The sequence below is a fragment of the Sinocyclocheilus grahami genome, unplaced genomic scaffold (genome assembly GCF_001515645.1).
Source record: "Sinocyclocheilus grahami isolate Dianchi unplaced genomic scaffold, SAMN03320097.WGS_v1.1 scaffold230.1, whole genome shotgun sequence".
Classification (NCBI taxonomy): Eukaryota; Metazoa; Chordata; class Actinopteri; order Cypriniformes; family Cyprinidae; genus Sinocyclocheilus; species Sinocyclocheilus grahami.
The window spans coordinates 1301564-1321943 of record NW_015505409.1 but is presented as its reverse complement, the minus strand read 5'-3'; the positions used below and the strand labels follow the sequence as shown (position 1 = coordinate 1321943).

General features: G+C 36.9%; 1 protein-coding gene across 1 annotated transcript in view; it reads right to left on the bottom strand.

The window, feature by feature from the left end:
* Positions 1 to 15607, bottom strand: part of LOC107597323 (teneurin-1-like) — a 97610-nt gene extending 82003 nt beyond the window's left edge. Inside the window, exons 1-3 of the mRNA XM_016288335.1 lie at positions 15589 to 15607; positions 7506 to 7743; positions 2370 to 2608 (exon numbers count right to left, since the gene is read on the bottom strand). Of these exons, the coding sequence (XP_016143821.1) occupies positions 2370 to 2608; positions 7506 to 7743; positions 15589 to 15607 (496 nt within the window). The remainder of the gene's footprint in view (positions 1 to 2369; positions 2609 to 7505; positions 7744 to 15588) is intronic.
* Between the last annotated feature and the right edge of the window lie 4773 nt (positions 15608 to 20380).

Sequence of the window (20380 nt, the reverse complement as noted above, 5' to 3'; positions counted from 1 at the left end):
TGTCTAAAAGTCTAAAAGCCACACACACACAAATTCACTCAATGCCTTTGATACATTTTCATCAACAATTATTGATTGCCTCTCTCTCTCTGTCCCTGCAGGGTCCTTGACTCAATTAGGGCATAACAAAAACACACACACATTCACACCCTACTTAATGTCTTCATAGAGTGTGCAAGTCTGGTAGCTAACGTGTGCTTGTTAAAGTAAAAATGGTGGTGAGGCCAGACGCACACAGACCAATTAAAACCCTTCTCTTAGGATAAACACCCTATTAAAACATCTGACCTTAATCTAAACGGTGAACTCCATACTGTCCCTTATTCTTTCCCTAATGATAATTATATACTCACACCTGAACAGAATTCAGCAAAAAGCTCTAATGATTTAACTTCCTTTAAAGTCCATCATCCATAAAATTACACACATCTCATCCCGTGTTTTTTTTTTAAATATTAAGACTACTTTGATGCTTTTAGCTACCAATATTAGACTCAGCTCCAGTTAACAATCTGTACTGTATTTAAAGGAATATTGCAGGTTATATACAAGCTCTAGATTCAATAAAGTATATTTTTATAAAATAAAATAAATAATAAATATAACTTATGACAACAAGGTTTTGTTTTTGCTCCGGTCCACAGACTTTCCCCAATAATCAACGTAGAAAGCCGTAATGGATGCCTACTTATAACCTGAAGATTTAGTGGAGAATTATATTGCCCTGATCCTAACATTAACCTAAAAGACAATGGGACATTTCAGATCGGATATTTACGATACGCCTACTGGCCAGTTAAATTAGACTTCAGCACCGGCACACAACACAGTCACGTTTTCAGTTACCATGTTTTATGGATCCTTTTCTTCTCATCGTTGATGCTTTTACTCGACAGGACCAAAGTTTTTGTTCAGTATGTGAAGATAATGTGGATTCATTCGTTCTTTATGTTCCTCTTTATCTTTATTCCCTTTATCCTTTTGCTTCCCTTCATTTGCCCAGAAAATGAACTGAGAACACATTTAGATTGTTAGATAAGAATGAAAGCCAAGAGACAAAGCAGACGGATTGCATCTATTTAGACAGGGTGCCACTAACGATGGGGTGAAAGACGGCCATATGATCATTAACGGCACATCTCCAGAGCACACACACACACATCTAGCAAACCATTTCTCTGGCATAATTAATGGAATAGTTCACCCAAATACTAAAATGTGCCATCTTGAGGCTAAAGTTGTCATGACAGAAAAAAAATTATTAAAAGCTGTGAATAACATATGACTCATTTGCCATTATTTATGAAAAAAATTACAACATTTAAAAAATTAACATCATCCGCAGAATGTAGGAAAACTCAAATTCACTTAAAAATGCTGTGTTCAATATTCATCCGCTGACCGCTATAATAATAATAATAATACACATCATTCAAAAGTTTGGACGAGTACAATTTTTTTAAAGAAATTCATACTTTTTTTTTTAAACAAGGATGCATCAAACTGATCAGATGGGACAGTAAAGACAATTATAATGCTACAAAACATTTCTATTTCAAATAAATGCATTTTTTTAAATTTCTATTTATTAAGGAATCCTGATGATTTTCACTCAAATATAAGACAGTACAACTGTTTTGTTTGTTTGTTTGTTTTTTCAGCATTGACAACAATCATTGAAAATAATTCCATTTGCGCTCTGTTATTGTATATATACAAAAATGAGTTGTTCTGTGGGAATCCATAATTCCAAATGGAATGTGTTCAGAACAGATATACACATTGTAAAACAGAAACGAACATCACAAATGTCAGATTCTCAAGAAGTCATTATAACGTGTTTTGGAATTGCAGAGATCCTCGTTTCATTAGTGAGAAACACATGATTAGTGTTTAAGAGGCTGCCGTGTGAACTTCTGACCAGAAACTTTATTAACTGCAGCCTTTCAAGCGTTAATGGATGAAACCTTTTACCTTAATGTTTTTCTGTAAAACACTCCTCATTTTTTAGTGAGATTTTCACTCACAGCCTGTGAGAGGGAGAAAGCCGGAGCAAATTAAGTCAGTACACTAAGGTGCATAAGCACCTCTCTCTCTTTCACACACACATACGGTGACTTGGCTAAACAAAACTTTAACACCATTAACCTCTGAACGGCCTTGTGGGATATTTACTCTTTCATCTCTCGTTCTCCCTCATCCCTCGTTCATAAATATTCATCTCTCTAATAGAGTTTTTCACAGTGTGAGTTCTGCTAATTCCATATGACCCCAACCAGCACGACAGCAGCCAGAGATGAACGGAGCGAGGGAGAGGGAAAGAGAGAGAGAGAAAGAGAGACATAGAGGCGGAGAGATAAGACACTCACCGATGATGTACGTCAGCAGAAGAGCGAGAGTCAGTGTAATTGCGCTGGCGCTCAAAGCCGTACATTTCCAGTTACAGCAGCGGTAGGGCTTGCTGAACGAGAAGAGCGGTCTGGAGAGGGTGGTTCTGGGTAGAGGCCTCGGAGGCGGCGAATACACCGTGCTGGACGTCAGAGGGTAATTCTGATTGGCCGCGTTGAAAATGGTAGACGAACCTGAACTATGCTTGAACAGGAAGTGCCTGTAAAGGAAAGGAATTTGATTTGTCAATCGATTACATTACGAATACCTCAAAAAACAAATCACACCTGGAAGACGGAGTCAAAGAGATGGAGTGAAAAAAAAGAGAAAGGTGCGATCGGAGCGTGTGATCACTCTCGCTTGCTTTGGTTACTAATTGGAGTCATTTGCTCTCACGTGCATTTAATTACAGATATTTAGCACCAGAGATTAATGAGCCATTATTAATAGATAACATCTTTTAGATTAATTATGATATTAATTACACAGAGGAGTCCATTCTTAGAGTAATTAAAAGGTGCCTACTTAAAAACAATTGACAATATCTTGCAACTATCAGTAATGTTACAATGGTGGGCAGTTACCAAATAAAAACAAACTAACTCAATAAATTGTATATTAAGATTTCAAGTTGAAATTTATATAAATATATGGGCAATATTTTTATATTTTAGGTTTACACTGTAATTTCTCTCTACCATTCAAACCATCTTTTCGCTTTTTTGAAATTCACTGAAACAGTCCTTTGGTGTGTAAAAATAAAATGAAGTAATTTTAGAAATTTTATAACATAGTCTCTTAATTAATATGTGATTACAAAAACTGCATGCATAATAATTTTATAAGAATTAGAAAAAAAAGTACATCATGTCACAATGCAGGACACCCGAGTTCTTAAAGCCCTTGTAGTTATTTTTTCATTTTAAAACCAAAAGCTCCCTTTTTTTATCCTGACATGCGGCTAGATCGGTTAGTCTGTGAGGCACATGGGCGCAGAAACATGGCTGTTTAGTCATGTCATTACGATGACAGACAGATTGACAGATAGCCATGGGGAAATTGGTTACAGCTTTTAGGTTAAAAGCCCAAAGGCAACAGAAGACAGATCTTTAAATTCCCAAGATACACATGGATTCTCAACAGCAATTGATCTCTTTGCAACATCAGCTAGAGCTGGACCAGGGTAAATGTGTGCAACTCTTCCAAAGACACAAAGGATCAATCAATAAAAAGGACCAAAATCATTGAAAGGTAGATCAGTCTAAACACATTTACAAGTTCATATGCTGATGAGACCAAAAAAGCATGATGACATCAATACGGACTGAAGATGATGGTGAAAAACTGAACACACACACACACACACACACACGCACACACGCGCGTCTCTGTTTATATTATAATGGAGACTACCCATCTGTTGTTCTTTAAATTAAGTTAATTACTACTCCCAAAACAAAACTGCACCCCAACACGCAGCTTTTGGCATTTTTCGATTTTTATTGAAACACTGTTTAGTCCATTTATGGTGTTGTTTTCATTGTTGTGTCTTCCCAAAGGTCCCCGCAAAATAGGTCGTTTCAGGTTTTACTATATTTCTGGGGACATTTGGGCCCTACAAAGTTAGCAAAACCTGACCGCGATTACATGAGGAGACTCACAAAACCACTGTACATAAAAATACAATTATGGCTGACAACAGATGAACAATTTTAATAAAATGTAATACATTTTGTGCAGATGGGATAATTAATTGGATAGATCATGAAAAATATTGGATACATCAATTAATTGGATATCATAATAAGAAATATTGTTGAGGCATTGCAAAAAGTGCCATTAGATGGACATATATTGTCTATTTTTTCATATCAATCAGTTTTGCAAACTTCAGTTTGTCAGTGTCAAATAGGTGTAATTTTTTAAAACGCATTTATAGTTTTATATAATTAATTGTTTGAAATGAATGTGTTAAATTAGCAATCCTAATAAAAAAATATTTTCTGCCAAGGGATACAAATGTCGAAATGTAAAGAAAAGAGCAGATACTGTTTCAGGGTCAAATATACACCCAGAAACACACAAGCAAGTTTTGGTTATTTGTTTAGAGTGTCTTACAGGGATGCCGTACAAAGCCCTGAAAGGAGCGTTTAAATGAGCATGCAATGGTAAAATGAGGCTTGAGACTGAGAGAAAAATTACAGTCTACCTCAGCCATTAAAAAGAGAAAGTTAATTTCACACTTAGACACGCAGAACTAATCCTGTCTTTATTTACTGTAGAATAAATAAATAACAATTAACACTCACAAAACAAAGTGAAAGAGCGAGATGAAGGTAAAAAGACAAAAAGAGAGAAAGAAAAGAGAAGGTGTGAACATGAAGGATCATAGTTTTACAAATCAGATTTTTACAGTCTCAAAATAAATTCTACTTCACCGGCTGCTTTTCTTACTGAAATCTCAGAGCCTTGAATTTGCATGGCCAGTATGTGGCTGATTTTAATACCAAACACTCCTGAAAACTGTGAAACAATCTCAGAAAACAATCTCAGATTGAAATAACTCTGTAGTGACAACATGGCTAATGCAAGATAAGGCATAAAAAATTAATTTTTAATTGATTATCATGCATTTCCATTGTATGAAAAAGAGCAGCTTCGACTCGATAAACATAAATGTTTCAATATATATCATATATTAAAATATTTACTTAATCAATATTTTAATATATTAAAAAAATTTATATATTATATATCAATACATTTCAATCTATTTTTTATGTGAAAAATATCAAAAAGATGTGCACATCCAAAACCAAGTTGGGTACAGGTGTAAGACATGCATTTAGAAAAATACATTATTTCATATATTATTAATTTATACACAATAACTGGGCAACTTTTTTTTTTTTTTGGAAGTTTCATTTAAAAATCAATTAGGCACATTTGCATGGGAATGACTGCTAAAAAAATGACATACAATACATATGCAGCATATGGCGACTGAATCAGCGAGTGTTCGGAATAATATGCTGATGGGAGTGATTCTCCTCTGTGCATTAATGTTGGTCTATTGATCCAGATTTAATTGAGAAAGTTCATTTGGGAGAGAGCAACATGTCAGCAGGTATAGCCATCACCATGACGATGACACAACGCCAATGTCATCGGGCGCTGGGCTCGAGCCGCTGTTTAAACCGGCCAGAATCTCTCAGGCAACCCTTTAACCTGAGGACTTTCCTGCGGCAGTTGGCAGGATTTTTCGAACCACTCTACAAAATTGGTAAATCTGCTTTTCTTTAACCCCCAAATCTCAAAGAAAACATCTGAATGGGCGACATTCCCTCTGTGCCCTGTTTCAAGCCAAAGTGAACGGCCACGGAAACTCTCTAAGCAAGTGAGGTTACATGTCTACACTCCTACTGCCGGCTTCTTTCAGACACTTCAATCTCCTTTCAACAGAATTAAGTGATGTTTGAAAAACAGGACTGGAGCTGCTGGAAAAATACGGAAGGGCTAAATTACCCAGCATTCATCGAATAGCCACAAGCATAAACATTCCATTGCTGCCAGCTGCTTGTGGAGTTTAGAAAAGGTGCCGCGGTGCTTAGTGTAGTTCAGAACACTTGAAATCTGTTATTAGATGTTGTTTGGAGACAACTGGATTTGTATAATGGTGGCTTTATTTCATCACAACGTGACAAAGAGCCCTACATGCTTGACCAACGTGGCAAATCTTCAGAAAACAATAAACTTCTCTCCAGCTATTGGCATCAGAGCGGATATGTGACTCAGCTACGGTTGTTTGTTCAAGTTCTCAGTCGAAATAAGTTTGACCGCTACTGCCAAATTCACCTTGCTGGAAATCTAGAAAAGCCATCGTACACGCACTCATATGTATGCACATGCACGCCGCTTTCATTTTCATCAATATCTTTGGGGTTTGTGTGCGTGTAAGACAATCACCCCAGGAAGACAGCTTCATTTCCTCCCTCAAAGCAGACATGTCTATCCTTCATCATTTATTTACTCTTCAATTTCTCTCTTTCAGAAGAGTAGGTCAACCCTCAATCTTCATCTTCATCATCATCATCATATCTCTCCATCTGTCGTCCACAGACAAACACATATACTCATGCATATTCTCTTTCTCTTGAAGATTTAGACCTTCCTTAGTCTGTTTTATTATCCAGGCTTAACATAAAAAAATTAATTGGGTTTTTCTTTTGAAAGTTGCCAAACTTGGTTGCTTGAGGTTGAAAAAACAGAGTCAGTGCCAGTTTTTGGGTACAAAGTGGATGAAGAACCGAGGAAAATGGCTTTACAAAACACTAAATGTCTTAATGAAAATGTTAAACTGTAGAAAGGTGAGATTTAGATGTAGTTTAATGGGAAACAAAACATAATTTCCTCAGTATTACGGCATCGGGGAGGGGGGGGGGGGGTTTGGTATGGGGTATTTAGAAAGGCATGGAAAAACTAACGGAAGACAAATAACGACTGCTAACGGTTGACTGTTACATTACAGTTACATTGACTGTTACGTTACATTACAGTACAGGGGCTGGCTACATAAAATTTCACTTACCACATAAACAGAGTAAGGGGAGATGACTGAGGATGATGGCAAATGATTTGCAGATCCTGAGCACCACTGACAAACATATAATCTTGTAAAATGTGTGGTAAGTACTGCTGCTTCAGTATAAACAGAGTACATGCGATGGCGAATCTCGAAAGTGAAAGTGAAACTAAAAAGCAATCGAGCATTCAAAAATAGTTTCAATGCCAGGCATAATAGCGGCTTCCTGATGCCCGCAATTTATATACAGTATAATTGGCCAATGATATAACTGCGAGAGAAAATACTGAAATATATATTTTCCTCCTATCGCGTATTTATTCCCTTTAGGGGTTCCATATTACACGTCATTTTCTTTCGGAACACGGTATTGGGATGCGGCGGATTGGTGGGGGGGATGGGGATCACGATGACGGCTCAACATCGTGATGTCTATCAGCCATCGGCCCAACCCTACTCAGTATAAAACAATACAAGTCAGATGGAAAGACCCCACTACTATAGAAAAACAAATATGTATGTGTTTGTATTTCACCTGGTCTCTAGTGGTATGTTGCTGTTCAGTGCCCAGGTATTGTGCGTCTGCCCGTTGTCATCCTGTCCAGCTTTGTTCCCGGAATCCAGCGGTTGGCATCGGGCGGGAAGCGTGCTCCTTTGCACCACCTCTGGAAGGGGAGCCGGTGCTGGACGAGCGCAGGTGCACGCGTGGGGCGGTGGAGGAGGAGGGGGCAGCGGACGAAAGCTGAACTGAGCCACGGGGCTGGAAGGCAAATCTTGAAAGGGAAAGATAAGAAAGAGAGAAAGAGCAAGAGAAAAAGAGATGTAATTATAATATTTAATGATAGTCTTCAAAGCGTCCATTTCCTGAGAGAGAAATGGATTCTTTTTAAAAACCGTTCCCCCATTTCTTGTACAGACTCTATTTTCTTGTCAAACTTAAAAAACCTTTGGTAACACTTCACTTTGCAGCATATATGTATAATGAATTATAAAGGCATTCTTTATGCATTTTAATGCCCTACATCTTGTAATCGTTTGTGTGGCCTCATGTATAATATATAAAAGTATAATGCATTAAAATACATAATCAGCATCCAATTTCCTGAGTTATTTAATGTGTTATCATCTGCATTATACTCTTTAAAGATGCACCCGTGAATAGGTCCTGAAAGTGGCAACGAATAGAGTACAAATCTGTGTCCTTTTCCTTTTCTTATATATGTTGGATAAACTATTATCTAACAAAAAGACCAGAGATCAAAGATTACCAAAGCATGTGAAATTGTAAACAAGTTACCACAACCTGTGATTTTGGCATGTCCCACCACACTCGTCTAGTGGTTTTTAAGTCTATCCAACAATAAAAATTATACAACAATATCAAAATGTTGAGATAATCTGTTAAACTGATACTCAATTTATTGTTCAATCATTCCATAAAATTGTCACACCAAGAAAGTTACATAATTGGGGCCTTTTCTAAAACAGGAAAACAAATAAACTCTCATTTCATTTTCTCAATTTTTACACAAATATTAGCGCATTTGTTGAGCTCAACCATTGAAGCCTATACTGTCAGTAAATATGATTAAAATTACTCAAGCACATACTTTTCTTTTATTCGTGGGAAATATAAACTCATCAACAACCTAAATTACAATGGACAAGTGTATGTGACCCATTAATAATAAATGTTTTTCTTTTCAGTGGCTTAGTTTTGTATGCGCACAAACAACAGGAGAAAAACAGAATAAAATGACTAGAGGTCGATCGATTGATCGGTCGGCTGATTAATCGGCCGATTTTTGGCATTTTTTAATTAATCGGCATCGGATTGTGCTGCAAATTAGGCCGATTTATAGGCAGGCGCATCTGCGGGCAGCTAAGCGTTGTTGCGGAACGCCGGATAATCTCTCTCTGGCTGCGTGACGAGAGCAACTCACACTCTGCAGCCGCTTCTTGTTCACACACAGCTTCAGCTAATGATGGCAGGGCAAAACAGACCGTTTCGAAAGCGTAATTACATTTTACCCTACTAGAATTGATGCCGAAAAGTTATCATATTCATAAGTGCGTCAAGTCATTTGCATGTGAAAGTAGAAACACATGCAATTCAGACGAAACTTCTGGGCTGATTATAACGTGCACGTTAACTTTCCTCGTGAAATGTGTGTGTAGGTCCGACAATAGCATCCACAATGTCATCGCTCGTGGCCAGTGCACTCTTAAGCAGTTATGAGCAGCAGGCTGTGTAATATGTGTGAAATCTTTTATTTTTGTTATCACTTGTCCATTTGACTTATAGCAGTGTCCAGTGTTTCCTATACATTGAGTTATTACTTTGTTGAATAAACTGATCACTGCACGTTTCAAAATTAAAATGCAGCGTTGGTGTTTTTATATGGATGTATCTTTGAAAAGAACCGACCATCTTCAGAAAAGCTTCGGTGTCATTTTCATTTCGTCTTTCCTGTAATGCCTGATAAAGTAGCGTTTGTGAGCGCAGTGCTTATTTGATTACAGCTGTAACCGCTATATCTCCGCTCCAACAGCGCCTCCTGCTGGCAGAGAATCAATTTGCATTTGCAAGTGTCTGTCAGCAAACATAAACAAAAAGCATGCTTCAGAACTGTTTTGAGAAGGTGCTTAAGTTTTGAGCCATGCATTATTACTCTGAATTAGGCTAATACTACTATTACTATCTTGTACCCTGCAATAATCATTTACTCAAACTCACTTTTATGAGATGAAGGGGGAACATCGGCCAAAAAAATCTGCATCATATATCGGCCACCGGCTGCCCTGATTTCTAAATATCGGCATCGACCAGTGAAAAACCCCTATTGGACGACCTCTAAAAATTACATGAAAGGAATAAAATAAATAAGCCTACACAAAATATGTTTCAGTTAAATAATTAACAAATTAACAAAGCAAAAGGAAAAAAAACTCTGTTTTGTTTCATATTTATGGCCGCACCAGCGATGGCTGAAAGCGCCTCCTGTTTGTTTTCTTTATTTTACAAAGGAAGAGTTTTGTTCTTATTGTGAGTACGCATAAAAATAAACCCTTTACAGTTTCAAATAATGTCTTACTCCTATCTTTAAGACAAAAAATAACAGAATATTGTAGACAATATCCGTGATCGTACCGGAGCCTCTCACATACACAATATATCATTAATAGCACTGCTAGATGTTTATAGGCCTATGTTGTTTATAATGAATGCTATTATAATTTGTGTTTTATTTTATAATTGTATATATAATTTTGTACTATCATTTTATAGTTACTTATATTTTCAGATTTTTATCTTAATCTGTTCTGAATACCGGTAAAAATGTAAATGATTTGCTTACAAATTATATGTGACTTTTTCCCCTTTTTTTCCCCCTCAGCACAATTTTGACTGCTGTGTAGTAGAATTTTTATCCATGCAGAAATAGTTTTTTTTTAAATCGCTTTGTGGGAAGAAAATAAAATTCGGCCTATATGTAAATTGGGCAAGCTTAATTCACAATATTGCATTGAAATATCAGAAAAGGCCCACATACCCTGGCCCACTGACCCTCCCCCTCAAAACTAAATCACATACATTTTAAAATGTTTTCAACCATTTCAAGCTTTGGAAGCAGGACTGAAAAAAATCTATATTGTAGTACAAAAAAGCACAGATGCACAGTAACATTTGGCATATAACATTCTGTCAAGCTTCTGATACTTTCTAGCAACACAAAAATCTGTTATTGAAAGTGGAATTTATGACTAGTATTTGCTGAAAGTAGCAAGTACTACATTATACAGTATATACTACAAGAACTGCATTATAGCATTATAGCTATAAAAAAGACAAATACATTAGGACATAGCATTCAGACATATACAAGATTTAATTAATTATATAGCTTACCTTTATAACAAGTATCTTTAAAAAGCATAATATGCATAGGCTTCAAGTGAAGCGTTACTAAACCTCTTTTCTCACCTCTTTTTTTCAGTGGTCTCTTTATCTTTGCAAAACAACACATTCTACTTTAAGATACTTAAGCTTAATACTTCTACTTGAATTACAACAAGCTGAATGGTCCGTAAAAGCATCACAATTAGCATCCACAAGTGTCTGCATCTGTCTCCACTGAGATCACAGAAACTCCATCTGATGTTGCAGCACCAGCACACATGCTGAGTTTTTCCATCATTTTCTCTTCTCTTTCATTTAAAATGAGGCTTAGGGTCTTACACCTACTTCTAAACTCTACTGGTAAAAAGGATAACACACACACACACACACACACACACATATGGGCACAAAAGCATCTGATCCTTCCCTTCTAATTCCATTAGGCTCTGATCGGGGTTATCTATCTGTTTTAGTGAGCTAGAGATTCTCTCTTTATTATTTTCGTCCTTCTCTTTCTGTCCCTTCACTTCATGCCTTTCACCTAATCTCTTCTGAGAGCCAAAATTACTTCTTAATCTGAGAAGAACACTTTCTATTTGGAGATTTGGCAAAGACGCACACACAAAAACACACGCATGTCCACACAAAGCTCTAAATTTCAATCTCAATGAATGGACCCAGACACAAAGAGAGCAGCCGAACAAATTCAATTAGGAAACCTCACTCTTAAAGCTCTGGGATTGCATTACACAAGAGCTCTTTTACTCTCTCCATCACCTCAGAAACTAGATCAAATCAACTCAAATTAACACTCTTTAAAAACTATTTTGCACTTTCTAATGCAAAGCCACAATGGCGATTCAAGCTGATGTGATTGTGGGCAAAAGCCATGAGCAGCATGGAATCCACACCCATACGCACATATACGATCACAAAAAAACTCCCAAAAGTCTGCGCTGGATTTAAGACCACCCTGCAAACACCCCTCTCTTCCTGAGATCACTTCTCTATTTTCTAATGCACTTAGAAATACATTGTATTTCACTTGGCTGTGGAGTTGAGAGCGAACAGCATTGATTTAGATTGGATTTGCTGATTAAATTAGGCTGTCTCTGATCTATGAGAATGTATGATGTTTTAGACAGTGTAAATGCACAACGGTTTGAATGGGAATAGACCTCTGAAGATAATATAATCAAAGCACCATCCTTCATCGATCCAGCAGCGAATAAAACACAGAGACATTTCCCTCTGATACACCAGCACGCACAAATACACACATCCGTCTAGCTACTGTCTACCCATCCTTCCATCTATCTATCTATGGACATTATTATACATTTTGATAACAATGAAGTCAATTCAGTTGCAACAAATGTGACAAGTGAATTTAGGCATCATAATATTATAGAGTATGAAAGTTGGATGGTAGAGAGTTATAACCAATTTATAATTTGATTGGCTATTATATAAGAATAATAAAACAGTTTGTGTATGGTCTGAAACAGATTCTGAGAAGGCCTAAAGCATTTTGAATGAATATTAATGCACATACTGTGAACATATACAGTTCTGAGATTAAAACAGGAGTAGGCCTAATATTTTACATGTGAATCTAAACGAAAATAAATTATTTAAGACAGAAAATGAAAATTAACCCCAATGGCTAATTATTTATAGATTATGCATTTCAGAGTATCGTTAGTCAAGATTAAGTAAACTCACCCCCCTCCAAAATAATTCACTTAAATGTGCATGACTGCTTACAGCTGGCTCTGCTATCATTATATCCACAGTCGCCGTATGTTAGTCAATCCGACATGCACTACTGAAAGGAAAGAGATCTACAAGCACATCCGATTTATATGGAAAGGGTTACATTTCTGTTGTGATTTTTAACTTATCGACTGATGCTGATACATTTTTAAAAATGTGGGTAACAATATATTGTGCATTCCTAATTACAACATAAACGATTGCACAATCATAATGAGCTTTACAAGAATGAAACAAAACTATAATCAGTCTTGCAGAGGTGCAGGGCACTGTGTGTGTGTCACAACTGTTTTTCACCCTAGACTTTTTGAGAAGCAGTGTCAAATACAGAGCAATGGTAAAACTGCTGCAAACATATACATAGACATAAACAGAGAAAACCCAGCATTCACATCTAACAAACATACATAAGCACTAACACATGAGATCAAACACACACACACGCGTGCGCGTGCACTCATGAACGCACACAGATTGTGACCTCTGAATAATAAATGGTGTAAGCTTTTTTAGCTGCGTTTGGAGGAGTGCGGATCTCTTTCATCTTTGTATCTAAGTTTACTATAAAAAATGTTTTTATTTAATACTCCCTTTTTACTTTAAAATATAATAGTAGCCTATTATCACACTTTATTATTTTTTTTATAAAAATTTTTTACAAATTTTTGTTATAGTTATATTTAACGGTTCACACTATGTGCAGTGTGAGATTCTCCAGGTGCAAACCAAATCTCCAGGTGCTCCTATGAGAACCAGACTGAAAACGTATGTGCACCCCTGCTAATAAGAAACGAGTCAGTGAGAATTGGTCTCTATACTAAAGTATTACAATTATTGAGGTTATTCTCATGCAATTCAAATTGTATTTTGGGGTACAGTACTCCGAACAGCAACTACTTTAGTGACATACTTGCAATTAAATCTATAGAGAAGCAATACATAATTGCAGTCCATACATTTTGTCATTGTAATGTCTGAAAAGTATCATAAATTGAAAGTGCTCAAGCAGGCTACCAATGTTATCGTTAGATTCTCCGCTGATTTTGAGAATTTGTTGATTCTGCAAAAATATTGATTCTGATTTTAAACGTATAATTGTTTTGGTTACAAAATCTTTTGAAAACATTGTTTGCATAATTCTAACATAATGTGCTAAATTTAAATCGTACTTGCATTTTTATTCTGTTTTGACTTGGGGTTTAAAACTTAAAGGAACAGTGCATCCAAAAATTTTTATTCTGTCACCATTTACACGTTGTTTTAAACCCACATACTTTTATTTTCTTTTTGCATTGAACATTTTTACACTTTATAGGACACAAAAGTATCATAAATGTATTATTAAAGTGGTCCATACAGCTTGCGCACTATACTGTAAGTCTAAAATCATACAATAGCTTCATGTGACAACATGAACTACATTTGGTAACTGACTAGTGTTGGGCGATATGCTCAATTTTCATATCGTCCTATCGTCAGCCTGTGAGATCGCCGATACACGATATTATCGTGTTAATTTATTTAATTATTTATTTACTTTGTTTCATTGCCGGAAAGTGAACCAACTCCAGCGTAAGGCTAAAAACAGCCTTTTTAATGTGACTGAATTTCTATTTAACATGATAACAATTCAATAGAAATATTGTAAGTTACTAATTATAATGCTTATATTTCCTCAGTTATTCAAAAAGCAGCTACAGAAAACGAGCAAAGACCATTTACATTACCAAAGAACATCATCACAAGCTCAGTCTAGGGCGAGTTAATGCACTTTAAAATACACTCCCGTTAAAATCAGTGAAGCTATCTACTGTATGATGAATAAATATCTTATACTTACATCGCACGTACATCTGCACTTTGTTGTTCATGATGAAAGAATTCGCGAGTCAGAATTCAGTCAGCACGCGCTGAACAACGAAACTCCACTGTTTCAGCGATGACTCATCTGAACGCCTCTGATTGGCCATTACATTCATAAGCATAACATAATCGTGTGTGATTGGTTATAATGCTCAACACTGTTCAAACACGATACTATCGTCTATCGGCACAACCCTATAACTGACTGAATGGAGAAGTGCTACTCGCACTGTCGCACTGTTATTATATGATACACATTGCATCATATAATAATTGCTGTTAATAGTGTTCATCGTCTGTTTTATTATGTCTTAAATGGATTTTTCCGTACATTTCTGCCATATGTACATTAACTGACAGTCACCACTGATAAACTACCACTAAATATTGTAGAAACTTAATTGGCTGTAAAGTTGCTTTGCAATGATTTGTATGGTGAAAAGCGCTGTACAAATAAACTTGACTTGACTTGACTGTTGTTTAAGAATTTATTTAACATTTAAAACAACACGAGAGTGAGTAAATGAACAGATTTTGTTATCTCTTTATCTTGAGCTGTTATTTATCATTACTAGTATTTTAAAGAATTGTAAATTTAAAAAACAAGATAAAGATAAAGGATTTTGCACTATTAGCAAAAAGTGTAACATTCAATTCACTCACTTCCTCTCAGTCAGGCTCAACAGGGACACATTTCAAGGGCGCACCGCTGGCTTTAACTGAGCTTTCATCTTTGTTTACCCTTACCAGCTGGTCTTGTTCACACATCATAAAACACACACACATATAAACACATGCACACCCCCCAAATATAGCACCTTGTGGGGGAAGTTTTGTAATTTAATGTAAATTTACTCTCAATTATTTTTTGTGTTTAATTATTTTTGGACTGATTGACACCACTGATCTGCGCACGCAACCATATTTTTCACACTTGCGGCTCTGGCATATTAGCAACTTGAGGAAAACTGCTAAACAAAGAAACATCTGCTGTGAATCCCAGTGCAGGGTCTCTGCTCCACATCTGCTGCAGCTGTGACTCATGCACCGATGCCTCCGCGATAGTCTTTGACTCTACCTTCGCCGCCGTGACTCATGCCGCGAAACCTTACGGATGTTCTCCCACTGCCGGCACGGTACCTCGGAGATAAGGTCTGCCTCGGTTTTATACATGCTGATGTGTCACCTACCAACCTGCCTGTTGCATCATACTCACTTGGCTGCTCTTCTTCTGTGCTTAAGTCGCATCTGCTTTCATGCACCTCTGCAGTCTAACAACCGGCCCCTGGAGCGGGAGGTCCCCAGAGGGCCCTATGCTTCCCAAACTCTCCCACAATAAAACTTTACAACTCAACATCCCTCCTATTTTATTTACATCAGCCCTGTGTTTTATTTTCACACCTTGCATCTGTCTATCCTTCCATTTTTTTCCTTCCTTTACTGTTGCAGTTGTTTGTCCTTATCAAAAAACTACGTCTGCTCCAATTATAGGCAGATCCCTCATTGAAAAACGTTCTCGAGCTCGAGAGAGTAAATAAACTAAAAAAAAAAAAAGAAAAAAGAATGAAAGAGGGACAATATGTGTGTGTGCGCATGTGTCTATAAATTTCTGGCTAGATTCATTGCTCTGTTTTATAGCCCTCTATTCATTGAGCTTATCAGATACGACACAGTCTATTTACAACAGACTTTATCACACGCGCGCACACATGCGCACACAGCCCATACAGTAAATCTTCTGCCAGTTATTCGCTTCCCTGCCATATGTAGAACTCTAAATGTCTCCAGAAAAGAAATCTTGATAGTACAAGAGCTCGTTATACACACCACCCCATGTCTTCCTTCTCCTTCCCTTCCTCTCTCATTAAATTCAGCATTCTTTAATGCCATTTCTCTCATCTTTGTATATGTGTGCGTGTGTGTATACACCAGTCCAGCTTTCAGTCCACAAGCTAATCCATTAATTAGTTGCATGACTAACTCACCAACCTCGGGAGGCATCAATCAAACACAAACACACAAGCACATGTGGTGGACAGACACAAACACCCAGAGGGATGAAAAATGAGAGGTGAAAAATGTATGTGGGAACACGCAGATCAATTCGCAAGCTATTTACACATCTGCTTGAAAGAGACAGCGTGTGTATGTGTGTGTAATGCTTCAGGGCAGGTGACGCCCCCCCCTTGCTGAAGGACAGAATGTTGAGTGTGCGTGTGTGTGTGTGTGTGTGTGAGAGGATGGATAAAGGGGAAGAACTGATGGGGTGATTAATTTCTCTTTCTTTCTCTTGTCACAACCTTTGAGAGAGCCTAACAGATGTGAACGTACATAGCAAGGATGCCCGCACTTGTTGCGCATGGTAGCCCACCGATTCATAACATATGCGCAGTTACCCCGCTGACCTACATCTCATTACCGAGGTACCATATTTTTCTGGGTTACCGTAGCTCATCCTAGATGTTGTTTATTTGGCGGTGCTTATAAAACAGCTCCTCGTTGGCGACTCGCAAACGTGACCTCAAAGAAGTCTCAATGCCAGTGATTTCCTATAAGCAGTGAGTGTTAGCACCGGGAAACGAAGCCAACGGTGGTTACCGACTCGGAGCTGTCAGTTGTGCGACATACATATGCATCAGGTCTACTGCAGTGTCAAAACACCTTATCACAATGACATCCAACAGGGTGACCTGGAGGAGTACTGGAAGAAATCTGCGTTTCTGTGTGTGTGGGGTAACGGCAGGTAAAGTGACACACTTTGATGACAGGACATTTAATGAGGTGACAGGAAAATGACATGCATTATAAAGACCACGCTCTAACAGAGATGGGACGGGTGCTGACATGCACGCACCCACGCAAATGTGCACAGAGGAGTTTTTCTGAACCTCGGGAGAGAATAAGACAATCACGCATTGTCAAATAACCTTTTTACTCAATTTTTCTTTAACATTTTTGCTAAAATTGACATATGTTACAGTGTGAGTGAAAGCGCTGGTCTGGTTATTTTGTGTGATTTTCCTGTGACAATAATGACCTTTAATGGTTTAAAAGAAACACCATGTAAATGGCAAAAAAATGCACTTTAAAAAAAAAGAAATAAATAACACGAAATCGCTTTGTAATTACTCAGGAAAGCGCATCTGCATCTTCAGTGACTGACTAAAATGATTTTGATGGAAATCTGCAAAGATTTCTTTCTTGTGGGTGAGTTATAAAAGCAAGAAATAAAGCTAATAATTTGTGTGTTTATGTCTGAGTGCGTCTCGCATATTTAAAACATTACGATGCAAATAAGTTCATAAGCTATGAGGATGAGTCACTTGAGCTTGTTGAGCGCCGGCAAAGATTCTAATAGCGTGTTGTTTAAAAGGAAAGTACGAAGGGAGTATTTTTAGCTAATCCAACCACCATCCTTCAAATCGGCTCTTTAAAACCCAAGCTACACCGTTCCCTTTCACATTACCTTCAAAGTACCTCTCCGACAACACTGCCAAAACACACACACACACACACACACACACTGCACAAATGTAGTGAATTTATGACATTTAGTCCTTACTGATTAACCAACAGGAGAGAGAGAGAGGCAGAGGTAAAGAAACACACACAGTCATGTCTGAGAGCATTAAACCTTATTAATAGCTGTGTAGTTTGAGCTAAATAATGCTCTTGGCCTTTCAGTCATTTAATTTATGATGTGAAGTGCAACCCCCTCCCTGCCATATTTCAGTCTTTATACACACACACACATTTACTTAACACTTATGAAAAACCCTAAATATTGGATAATAAATAATGATTTATTTTGGCACACACTCATAATCTACACAAATTAAAGTCGCTGTCTGTAATGCAATTTTATTTACTAATTAAATTGTGATTCTGCTAATATTATTATTACAACAATAAATGTAATAAGTAATAAAGTTAATACAATTTACAATGTGAAGTGCAACTGTCAGGAAAAAAGCTAATTAAGAAATTAAATATGAATACTCTCACTTCATTAATTTTCAGGAAACAGTTTTTGCAGGCTGACACAGCTTATTCAAGTATATATGCCCATTATCAATAAGACAAAATATTAATATACAATGTATGTCCATATTTAATATTTTATCTCTCTCTATAGATAGATATATAGATACACACAGTTTTATATACACACACACAAAAAAAAAATTATAGACATTCATCTAAAATGTTAATTACAAATATTGTTGACATTATACACTAAATAAATAAAAAAACAAATGAACAAACAAATGACCCACATACATACAAAAAATACCTGACACACTGTGTGAGGTCGTTTCTCTCTCGAACGTAACACGTCTACCCCTGACATTAATTAATCAAACCATCAATCAATTAACACAATAGGATTAACAAGCCTTGGGAAGGGATTTACACATGAATATATAATGACTCTCTCTCCCTTGTGCTGTCTTTGTGCTGCATGCTGGGAGTGGGTGTGTTCAAGTCTGGCATGTGTGGGAGAGCAGTATGCTGGGCTTTCACGCAACTGCATGATTTTTCTTATTTCTTCTTCTTTCTACTCATCACTTGCAACATATTCATATTCCTTTTTTTTCAGTTGAATGGCAGGTTGAGCCCTGCCAAGTGCCTCAGAGGTTTAATGCGTGGCATCTGTCCCTGGTGGGGGGGGGGGGGGGCCCCCCCCCCCCCCCCACCAGGGACAGATGCCACGCATTAAACCTCTGAGGCACTTGGCAGGGCTCAACCTGCCATTCAACTGAAAAAAAAGGAATATGAATATGTTGCAAGTGATGAGTAGAAAGAAGAAGAAATAAGAAAAATCATGCAGTTGCGTGAAAGCCCAGCATACTGCTCTCCCACACATGCCAGACTTGAACACACCCACTCCCAGCATGCAACACAAAGACAGCACAAGGGAGAGAGAGTCATTATATATTCATGTGTAAATCCCTTCCCAAGGCTTGTTAATCCTATTGTGTTAATTGATTGATGGTTTGATTAATTAATGTCAGGGGTAGACGTGTTACGTTCGAGAGAGAAACGACCTCACACAGTGTGTCAGGTATTTTTTGTATGTATGTGGGTCATTTGTTTGTTCATTTGTTTTTTTATTTATTTAGTGTATAATGTCAACAATATTTGTAATTAACATTTTAGATGAATGTCTATAATTTTTTTTTTGTGTGTGTATATAAAACTGTGTGTATCTATATATCTATCTATAGAGAGAGATAAAATATTAAATATGGACATACATTGTATATTAATATTTTGTCTTATTGATAATGGGCATATATACTTGAATAAGCTGTGTCAGCCTGCAAAAACTGTTTCCTGAAAATTAATGAAGTGAGAGTATTCATATTTAATTTCTTAATTAGCTTTTTTCCTGACAGTTGCACTTCACATTGTAAATTGTATTAACTTTATTACTTATTACATTTATTGTTGTAATAATAATATTAGCAGAATCACAATTTAATTAGTAAATAAAATTGCATTACAGACAGCGACTTTAATTTGTGTAGATTATGAGTGTGTGCCAAAATAAATCATTATTTATTATCCAATATTTAGGGTTTTTCATAAGTGTTAAGTAAATGTGTGTGTGTGTATAAAGACTGAAATATGGCAGGTAGGGGGTTGCACTTCACATCATAAATTAAGTGACTGTGAAAGGCTAAGTGCATTATTTAGCTCAAACTCCACAGCTATTAATAAGGTTTAACGCTCTCAGACATGACCGTGTGTGTTTCTTTACCTCTATCACTCTCTCTCTCCTGTTGGTTAATCAGTAAGGACTAAATATCATAATTTCACTACATTTATGCTGTGTGTGTGTGTGTGTGTGTGTGTGTGTGTGTGTG